Source organism: Dendrobates tinctorius, unplaced genomic scaffold, assembly GCF_039654945.1.
Source record: "Dendrobates tinctorius isolate UK_male_01 unplaced genomic scaffold, ASM3965494v1 ptg000261l, whole genome shotgun sequence".
NCBI classification, from domain to species: Eukaryota; Metazoa; Chordata; class Amphibia; order Anura; family Dendrobatidae; genus Dendrobates; species Dendrobates tinctorius.
In genome coordinates, this window is record NW_027361928.1 from 790,001 (window position 1) to 801,137 (window position 11,137).

Below are 11,137 nucleotides of genomic sequence, written 5' to 3' on the forward strand. Positions count from 1 at the left end.
CCCATCCACAAGAATGGGGACAGGTATGACCCAGCCAACTACAGAGGAATATGTGTCAGCAGCAACCTGGGAAAACTGTTCAACAGCATCCTGAACAAGCGGATCCTCAGTTTCCTCACCGAGCACAACGTCCTCAGCAAGAGCCAAGCAGGGTTCATGCCAAACCACCGCACTACTGACCACATCTACACCCTGCACAGCCTCATTCAGAGCCACGTCCACAATACAAAGAACGGGAAGATATACGCCTGTTTCGTGGACTTTAAAAAGGCCTTTGATTCGGTGTGGCACCCAGGCTTATTCCTGAAACTGCTGGAGAGCGGAATAGGAGGAAAGACCTATGATGTTATCAAAAGCTCCTACACCGAGAACCTCTGCAGTGTGAGGGTGAACGGTAAAAGAACGGCTTATTTCCAGCAGAGCCGGGGAGTCAGACAAGGCTGCAGCCTAAGACCAACGCTCTTCAACATTTACATCAACGAGCTGGCTACCGCTCTGGAATCTTCCACAGCACCAGGTCTCACCCTCCACGACGCGCAGGTGAAATTCCTGCTGTATGCAGATGACTTGCTGCTTCTGTCACCAACCGAGAAAGGCCTCCAAGACAACCTGAAAATCTTAGAGAAATTCAGCTCCACCTGGGCTCTACCGGTCAACCTAAAGAAAACCAACATCATGGTGTTCCAGAAGAGAAAGAGAAAATCAGACCAGCACCCTTCATTTGTCCTCAACAACTGCGCCCTTACAGGAACGGACAAATATACCTATCTGGGCCTAGAGATTCACCGATCAGGGAGCTTCTAACACGCCATAGAGACCCTGAAAGACAAGGCATGCAAAACCTTCTATGCCATCCGAAGGAAACTCTACCATCTAAAGCCACCAGTGAGGGTCTGGTTAAAAATCTTCGACTCTATCATCGCCCCAATCCTCCTGTATGGTAGCGAAGTCTGGGGTCCTCACACCTACCCAGACTGGTCAAGGTGGGATTCAAGTCCAACAGAAATATTCCACCTGGAATTCTGCAAGCACCTTCTCCAAGTCCATCGGAGCACCTCCAACAGTGCTTGCCGGGCCGAGCTGGGCAGATTCCCTCTACACCTAACGGTTCTAAAGAGGGCACTGTCATTCCGGGCTCACCTACGTAGGAGCAATCCAAGCTCCCATCACCATAAAGCCCTGACACATGTAGGGGAAACAGAAAAACCAGGACCCTCGGAACAGCTCACCCAAACCCAACCTGACCAGAAAACCAATCACAACAACCTGACAAAAGCCGGAATCAGGAAGATGGTAGACGAAGGCCAGGAGAGGTACGTAAGTGACTGGAAGAACGACATCATCAGCTCACAGAAACTGACCATGTACCAGAGTCTACAGAGAGACTACAGACTGGCTCCATACCTGGAGAAACTCCCGGACCCCAAAGACCGCAAGATCCTGAGCCGATATAGACTCAGTGCCCACAGTCTGGCCATCGAATCCGGCCGACACAGGCAGAGCTACAAGCCCAGGGAGGAAAGACTGTGCCAACACTGTGACCAGGAGGCCCTGGAGGATGAGACCCACTTCCTGCTACACTGCTCCAAGTACTCAGCAGTGAGGGACACTCACTTCAGGAGACTCTCACATCTCTTCCCGGATTTCACCACCATGAAGGAGGAAGAGAAAACATACATCCTGCTGGGGGAAGAAGAGAGAGCAGTGGAGATAGCAGCACAATATGTGAACAAATGCCATAGACTGCGAGAAAGAGAACTATGATATGCCATGGACTTCTATGGCCCCCACCCTGGATATGCCCCAATCCCCCATCCACCTTCCCTATGCCATGGACTTCTATAGCCCCAACCTGGATCTGCCCCATCCACCTTTCCTACAGCCCCTTCCCAACATCCCTACAGTCCCTATCCCTATTCCCTTCTGTACACCTGCTTTGGCAAAACTAATGTGTATTTAGTCCTGCCAATAAAGCTTCTTTGAATCTTGAATCTTGACTGCATATATGTACATCTGTATGTGAGGAGCTCCCTCTAGTGGTGACTGCATATATGTACATCTGTATGTGAGGAGCCCCCTCTAGTGGTGACTGCATATATGTACATCTGTATGTGAGGAGCCCCCTCTAGTGGTGACTATATATATATATACACATCTGTATGTGAGGAGCTCCCTCTAGTGGTGACTGTATATACACACATCTGTATGCGAGGAGCCCCCCTCTAGTGGTGACTGTATATATACACATCTGTATGTGAGGAGCCCCCTCTAGGGGTGACTGTATATATATATATATATATATATATATATATACACACACATCTGTATGTGAGGAGCCCCCTCTAGTGGTGACTGTATATATATATACACATCTGTATGTGAGGAGCCCCCTCTAGTGCTGACTGTATATATACACATCTGTATGTGAGGAGCCCCCTCTAGTGGTGACTGTATATATACACATCTGTATGTGAGGAGCCCCCTCTAGTGGTGAATACACTCACTGGCCACTTTATTAGGTACACCATGCTAGTAAGGGGTTGGACCCCCTTTTGCCTTCAGAACTGCCTCAATTCTTCGTGGCAGAGATTCAACAAGGTGCTGGAAGCATTCCTCAGAGATTTTGGACCATATTGACATGATGGCATCACACAGTTGGCGCAGATTTGTCGGCTGCACATCCCTGATGCGAATCTCCCGTTCCACCACATCCCAAAGATGCTCTATTGGATTGAGATCTGGTGACTGAGGAGGCCATTTGAGTACAGTGAACTCATTGTCATGTTCAAGAAACCAATCTGAGATGATTCGAGCTTTATGACATGGCGCATTATCCTGCTGAAAGTAGCCATCAGATGTTGGGTACATTGTGGTCATAAAGGGATGGACATGGTCAGCAACAATACTCAGGTAGGCTGTGGCGTTGCAACGATGCTCAATTGGTACCAAGGGGCCCAAAGAGTGCCCAGAAAAAATTCCCCACACCATGACACCACCACCACCAGCCTGAACCGTTGATACAAGGCAGGATGGATCCATGCTTTCATGTTGTTTACGCCAAATTCTGACCCTACCATCCGAATGTCGCAGCAGAAATCGAGACTCATCAGACCAGGCAACGTTTTTCCAATCTTCTACTGTCCAATTTCGATGAGCTTGTGCAAATTGTAGCCTCAGTTTCCTGTTCTTAGCTGAGAGGAGTGGTACCCGGTGTGGTCTTCTGCTGCTGTAGCCCATCTGCCTCAAAGTTCGACGCACTGTGCGTTCAGAGATGCTCTTCTGCCTACCTTGGTTGTAACGGGTGGCAATTTGAGTCACTGTTGCCTTTCTATCAGCTCGAACCAGTCTGCCCATTCTCCTCTGACCTCTGGCATCAACATGGCATTTCCGGCCACAGAACTGCCGCTCACTGGATTTTTTTTCTTTTTCGGAACATTCTCTGTAAACCCTAGAGATGGTTGTGCGTGAAAATCCCAGTAGATCAGCAGTTTCTGAAATACTCAGACCAGCCCTTCTGGCACCAACAATCATGCCACGTTCAAAGGCACTCAAATCACCTTTCTTCCCCATACTGATGCTCGGTTTGAACTGCAGGAGATTGTCTTGACCATGTCTACATGCCTAAATGCACTGAGTTGCCGCCATGTGATTGGCTGATTAGAAATTAAGTCTTAACACACAGTTGGACAGGTGTACCTAATAAAGTGGCCAGTGAGTGTATATATATATACACACATCTGTATGTGAGGAGCCCCCTCTAGGGGTGACTGTATATATATATATATATACACACATCTGTATGTGTGGAGCCCCCTCTAGTGGTGACTGTATATATACACATCTGTATGTGAGGAGCCCCCTCTAGTGGTGACTGTATATATATATATATATATACACATCTGTATGAGAGGAGCCCCCTCTAGTGGTGACTGTATATATACACATCTGTATGTGAGGAGCCCCCTCTAGTGGTGAGATGGGTACATAGTGGGTGGAGTTCTTCCCCTATATATTATGGATAGTTGGACACAACCCCTCTCACGCTGCGGTCCTCACTTGCGCCCTCGTCTGTGGTTTGTGCTGTGGTCAGTAGTCGGTCGAGCCGCTCGTCCAGGTTCTGAAAGGTGAGAGGTTTCCTGTGGAGAGCAGCAGACGATCAGTGTGTGAGCCGCGGGGCAGTGACACGAGGAGGGGAGCCGCGGGGCAGTGACACGAGGAGGGGAGCCGCGGGGCAGTGACACGAGGAGGGGAGCCGCGGGGCAGTGACACGAGGAGGGGAGCCGCGGGGCAGTGACACGAGGAGGGGAGCCGCGGGGCAGTGACACGAGGAGGGGAGCCGCGGGGCAGTGACACGAGGAGGGGAGCCGCGGGGCAGTGACACGAGGAGGGGAGCCGCGGGGCAGTGACACGAGGAGGGGAGCCGCGGGGCAGTGAAAGGAGGAGGGGAGCCGTGGGGCAGTGACACGAGGAGGGGAGCCGCGGGGCAGTGACACGAGGAGGGGAGCCGCGGGGCAGTGACACGAGGAGGGGAGCCGCGGGGCAGTGACACGAGGAGGGGAGCCGCGGGGCAGTGACACGAGGAGGGGAGCCGCGGGGCAGTGAAAGGAGGAGGGGAGCCGCGGGGCAGTGACACGAGGAGGGGAGCCGCGGCTGCAGCTATTTATAGAGGAGGTGACGCTGCAGGACTATTATAGGTCACAGGCGCAGCAGCCGGCACTCGTCACCAGCGCAGGGGGGCAGCGGGGGCACACAGTGCTAGTGTGGGGGTCCGGTTACCTGTAGGTGGTGCCATGCTGCGCCCCCTCGCTGCCCGGGAACACGCGGTGCAGGTACTGGCTCAGGAGCCGCTCGCTCACGATGCCTATAACACAGGAGAGAAAGGAAGTGAACCAGAACCTCATCCACGTCTACACCAAGGCCTGCCATTCACACAGCTGAAGGTTTGTTACAGGGTGTAAGTGCAGACAAGAGCGGTCAGTGCAAAGGAAAGGTTACCGAAACACGGCAGCGAACCCTCAACTGTGTGAGCAGGAAATTAAAACAGGCACACTCCATCCCGTGCCCCCCCCCCCGTGGTCCCGGTCACCACTCCATCCCCTGGTCCCGAGGGGCCGGCACCACACTCCATCCCCTGGTCCCGAGGGGCCGGCACCACACTCCATCCCCTGGTCCCGAGGGGCCGGCACCACACTCCATCCCCTGGTCCCGAGGGGCCGGCACCACGCTCCATCCCGTGGCCCCGAGGGGCCGGCACCACGCTCCATCCCGTGGCCCCGAGGGGCCGGCACCACCCTCCATCCCGTGGCCCCGAGGGGCCGGCACCACCCTCCATCCCGTGGCCCCGAGGGGCCGGCACCACCCTCCATCCCGTGGCCCCGAGGGGCCGGCACCACACTCCATCCCGTGGCCCCGAGGGGCCGGCACCACACTCCATCCCGTGGCCCCGAGGGGCCGGCACCACACTCCATCCCGTGGCCCCGAGGGGCCGGCACCACACTCCATCCCGTGGCCCCGAGGGGCCGGCACCACACTCCATCCAGTGGTCCCGAGGGGCCGGCACCACACACCATCCCCTGGTCCCGAGGGGCCGGCACCACACTCCATCCCCTGGTCCCGAGGGGCCGGCACCACACTCCATCCCCTGGTCCCGAGGGGCCGGCACCACACTCCATCCCCTGGTCCCGAGGGGCCGGCACCACACTCCATCCCCTGGTCCCGAGGGGCCGGCACCATACTCCATCCCCTGGTCCCGAGGGGCCGGCACCACACTCCATCCCCTGGTCCCGAGGGGCCGGCACCACACTCCATCCCCTGGTCCCGAGGGGCCGGCACCACACTCCATCCCCTGGTCCCGAGGGGCCGGCACCACACTCCATCCCCTGGTCCCGAGGGGCCGGCACCACACTCCATCCCCTGGTCCCGAGGGGCCGGCACCACACTCCATCCCCTGGTCCCGAGGGGCCGGCACCACACTCCATCCCCTGGTCCCGAGGGGCCGGCACCACACTCCATCCCCTGGTCCCGAGGGGCCGGCACCACACTCCATCCCCTGGTCCCGAGGGGCCGGCACCACACTCCATCCCCTGGTCCCGAGGGGCCGGCACCACACTCCATCCCCTGGTCCCGAGGGGCCGGCACCACACTCCATCCCCTGGTCCCAAGGGGCCGGCACCACACGCCATCCCCTGGTCCCAAGGGGCCGGCACCACACGCCATCCCCTGGTCCCAAGGGGCCGGCACCACACTCCATCCCCTGGTCCCAAGGGGCCGGCACCACACTCCATCCCGTGGCCGCCCCCACCATGGTCCCGGTCACCACACTCCATCCAGTGGTCCCGAGGGGCCAGCACTACACTCCATCCAGTAGTCCCAAGGGGCCGGCACTACACTCCATCCAGTGGTCCCGAGGGGCCGGCACTACACTCCATCCAGTGGTCCCGAGGGGCCGGCACTACACTCCATCCAATGGTCCCGAGGGGCCGGCACTACACTCCATCCAGTGGTCCCGAGGGGCCGGCACTACACTCCATCCAGTGGTCCCGAGGGGCCGGCACCACAATCCATCCAGTGGTCCCGGTACCACACTCCATCCCGTGGCCCCCCCGAGGGGCAGGCACCACACTCCATCCCGTGGCCCCCCGAGGGGCAGGCACCACACTCAATCCCATGGTCCCGAGGGGCCGGCACCACAATCCATCCCCTGGTCCCGAAGGGGCCGGCACCACAATCCATCCCCTGGTCCCAAGGGGCCGGCACCACAATCCATCCCGTGGTCCCAAGGGGCCGGCACCACAATCCATCCCGTGGCCGCCCCCACCATGGTCCCGGTCACCACACTCCATCCAGTGGTCCCGAGGGGCCGGCACCACAATCCATCCAGTGGTCCCGGTACCACACTCCATCCCGTGGCCCCCCCGAGGGGCCGGCACCACACTCCATCCCGTGGCCCCCCGAGGGGCAGGCACCACACTCCATCCCGTGGCCCCCCGAGGGGCAGGCACCACACTCCATCCCGTGGCCCCCCGAGGGGCAGGCACCACACTCCATCCCGTGGTCCCGAGGGGCCGGCACCACACTCCATCCCATGGTCCCGGCACTACACTCCATCCTGTGGCCCCGAGGGGCCGGCACCACAATCCATCCCGTGGCCCCGAGGGGCAGGCACAAACAGGGCCGGCACTGCACTCCATCCCATGGCTCCGAGGGGCCGGCACCACACTCCATCCCATGGCCCCGAGGGGCAGGCACAAACAGGGCCGGCACCGCACTCCATCCCGTGGCCCTGAGGGGCCGGCACCGCACTCCATCCCGTGGCCCTGAGGGGCCGGCACCACACTCCATCCCATGGCCCCGAGGGGCCGGCACCACACTCCATCCCATGGCCCCGAGGGGCCACAGTCCCCAGATGAATGTCGCCATGTCTTACCTGTGAGCTTTATCTTCTCCGGTTCGCTGGACAGTCGGAAGCTTCTCTTGGTCAGTGACGCTCCGGAGCCTCTAGAAGCCATGACCTGAGGAAAGCATCAGCATGACAACCTGCCAGTCACAAGACCCGAGGAGAGAGTCAGCATGACAACCTGCCAGTCACAAGACCCGAGGAGAGCGTCAGCATGACAACCTGCCAGTCACATGACCCGAGGAGAGGGTCAGCATGACAACCTGCCAGTCATAAGACCCGAGGAGAGCGTCAGCATGACAACCTGCCAGTCACATGACCCGAGGAGAGCGTCAGCATGACAACCTGCCAGTCACATGACCCGAGGAGAGGGTCAGCATGACAACCTGCCAGTCATAAGACCCGAGGAGAGCGTCAGCATGACAACCTGCCAGTCACATGACCCGAGGAGAGCGTCAGCATGACAACCTGCCAGTCACATGACCCGAGGAGAGCGTCAGCATGACAACCTGCCAGTCACAAGACCCGAGGAGAGAGTCAGCATGACAACCTGCCAGTCATAAGACCCGAGGAGAGCGTCAGCATGACAACCTGCCAGTCACATGACCCGAGGAGAGGGTCAGCATGACAACCTGCCAGTCATAAGACCCGAGGAGAGCGTCAGCATGACAACCTGCCAGTTACATGACCTGAGGAGAGCGTCAGCATGACAACCTGCCAGTCACATGACCCGAGGAGAGGGTCAGCATGACAATCTGCCAGTCATAAGACCCGAGGAGAGCGTCAGCATGTCAACCTGCCAGTCATAAGACCCGAGGAGAGCGTCAGCATGACAACCTGCCAGTCACATGACCCGAGGAGAGAGTCAGCATGACAACCTGCCAGTCACATGACCCAAGGAGAGCGTCAGCATGACAACCTGCCAGTCACATGACCCGAGGAGAGAGTCAGCATGACAACCTGCCAGTCACATGACCCGAGGAGAGCGTCAGCATGACAACCTGCCAGTCACATGACCCGAGGAGAGAGTCAGCATGACAATCTGCCAGTCATAAGACCCGAGGAGAGCGTCAGCATGTCAACCTGCCAGTCATAAGACCCGAGGAGAGCGTCAGCATGACAACCTGCCAGTCACATGACCCAAGGAGAGCGTCAGCATGACAACCTGCCAGTCACATGACCCGAGGAGAGAGTCAGCATGACAACCTGCCAGTCACATGACCCGAGGAGAGCGTCAGCATAACAACCTGCCAGTCACATGACCCGAGGAGAGCGTCAGCATGACAACCTTCCAGTCACATGACCCGAGGAGAGTCAGCATGACAACCTGCCAGTCACATGACCTGAGGAGTCAGCATGACAACCTGCCAGTCACATGACCCGAAGAGAGCGTCAGCATGACAACCTTCCAGTCACATGACCCGAGGAGAGTCAGCATGACAACCTGCCAGTCACATGACCTGAGGAGTCAGCATGACAACCTGCCAGTCACATGACCCGAAGAGAGCGTCAGCATGACAACCTGCCAGTCACATGACCCGAGGAGAGAGTCAGCATGACAACCTGCCAGTCACATGACCCGAGGAGAGCGTCAGCATGACAACCTGCCAGTCACATGACCCGAGGAGAGAGTCAGCATGACAATCTGCCAGTCATAAGACCCGAGGAGAGCGTCAGCATGTCAACCTGCCAGTCATAAGACCCGAGGAGAGCGTCAGCATGACAACCTGCCAGTCACATGACCCGAGGAGAGAGTCAGCATGACAACCTGCCAGTCACATGACCCAAGGAGAGCTTCAGCATGACAACCTGCCAGTCACATGACCCGAGGAGAGAGTCAGCATGACAACCTGCCAGTCACATGACCCGAGGAGAGCGTCAGCATGACAACCTGCCAGTCACATGACCTGAGGAGAGTCAGCATGACAACCTGCCAGTCACATGACCCGAGGAGAGCGTCAGCATGACAACCTGCCAGTCACATGACCCGAGGAGAGTCAGCATGACAACCTGCCAGTCACATGACCTGAGGAGTCAGCATGACAACCTGCCAGTCACATGACCCGAAGAGAGCGTCAGCATGACAACCTTCCAGTCACATGACCCGAGGAGAGTCAGCATGACAACCTGCCAGTCACATGACCTGAGGAGTCAGCATGACAACCTGCCAGTCACATGACCCGAAGAGAGCGTCAGCATGACAACCTGCCAGTCACATGACCCGAGGAGAGAGTCAGCATGACAACCTGCCAGTCACATGACCCGAGGAGAGCGTCAGCATGACAACCTGCCAGTCACATGACCCGAGGAGAGAGTCAGCATGACAATCTGCCAGTCATAAGACCCGAGGAGAGCGTCAGCATGTCAACCTGCCAGTCATAAGACCCGAGGAGAGCGTCAGCATGACAACCTGCCAGTCACATGACCCGAGGAGAGAGTCAGCATGACAACCTGCCAGTCACATGACCCAAGGAGAGCTTCAGCATGACAACCTGCCAGTCACATGACCCGAGGAGAGAGTCAGCATGACAACCTGCCAGTCACATGACCCGAGGAGAGCGTCAGCATGACAACCTGCCAGTCACATGACCTGAGGAGAGTCAGCATGACAACCTGCCAGTCACATGACCCGAGGAGAGCGTCAGCATGACAACCTGCCAGTCACATGACCCGAGGAGAGTCAGCATGACAACCTGCCAGTCACATGACCTGAGGAGTCAGCATGACAACCTGCCAGTCACATGACCCGAAGAGAGCGTCAGCATGACAACCTTCCAGTCACATGACCCGAGGGGTGGGTGATGCGCTGGGGAGGGGCGGGGGGCGGAGCTTCCTGCATGGGTCCTCGTGGTACCGCCCTTCCGCTGTGACGTCATGGTCGCGCAGTGGGAGGAGCCCCCGGGTGGACCCTCTGGAAGGTCGGAGCGGTGTCGTAGAGAGCACTGTCCCGGCTCGGAGCTCCGGAGCCTGCGGCTGCACCCGGCGCCCGGTCTCCACAGTGACGCGGCCTGCACTCACCTCTCGGCCTCTCACACTCCGCGCTCCAGGCAGCGCTGGCTCCACCCCCTTCACCGCGCCCCGCCCTTCAGGCCACTTCCTGTTTCTTTGTTTTTTTTCAACAAGCTTTATTCAGAGTAACAAGTGCGCACTACAGCGCCCAGCATGCCTCTCACCGCCGGGGCAGTGGCGTGCCGGGAGTTGTAGTGCCGTGACTGGGGGCGGAGCCTCACAGCCGGCCCTGGGGTCGGTCTGCAGCTTCCTGCCCGGGGTCGTAGTTGTGAGCCCGGTCCCTCTGCGCGGCGTCCATGGCTCCCGCTGACGCTGCTTTCTCCTCGCACACTGTCCTTCATGTTACTGGTGACGTCTCTTTGATAGGAGTTACGGAAAAAATGGAAATTTTGTGATAATTTTCCAATTTTCAAACTTTTAATTTTTATGCCCTTAACCCCTTCACCCCCAAGGGTGGTTTGCACGTTCATGACCGGCCAATTTTTACACTTCTGACCACTGTCCCTTTATGAGGTCATAACTCTGAAACGCTTCCATGGATCCCGGTGATTCTGACATTGTTTTCTCGTGACATATTGACCTTCATGTTACTGGTAAAATTTCATTCATATAACTTGCGTTTATTTGTGAAAAAAATGGAAATTTGGCGAAAATATTGAAAATTTTGCAATTTTCCAACTTTGAATTTTTATGCCCTTAAATCACAGAGATACGGCACACAAATAACTTGAT

At 57.4% G+C, this 11,137-nt stretch overlaps 1 protein-coding gene across 2 annotated transcripts in view; it reads right to left on the reverse strand.

Moving 5' to 3' along the window:
- Window positions 1-10,560, reverse strand: part of RNF123 (ring finger protein 123) — a 70,034-nt gene extending 59,474 nt beyond the window's left edge. The window contains exons 1-4 of one of the 2 annotated variants that reach the window (XM_073558877.1): window positions 10,415-10,559; window positions 7,427-7,511; window positions 4,777-4,861; window positions 4,057-4,136 (exon numbers count right to left, since the gene is read on the reverse strand). In XM_073558877.1, coding sequence (XP_073414978.1) covers window positions 4,057-4,136; window positions 4,777-4,861; window positions 7,427-7,508 — 247 coding nt within the window. In that variant the 5' untranslated portion in view covers window positions 7,509-7,511; window positions 10,415-10,559. Of the gene's footprint in view, window positions 1-4,056; window positions 4,137-4,776; window positions 4,862-7,426; window positions 7,512-10,414 lie in introns of both variants that reach the window. The other variant, XM_073558875.1, reaches the window with a different exon arrangement.
- Window positions 10,561-11,137: the final 577 nt, after the last annotated feature.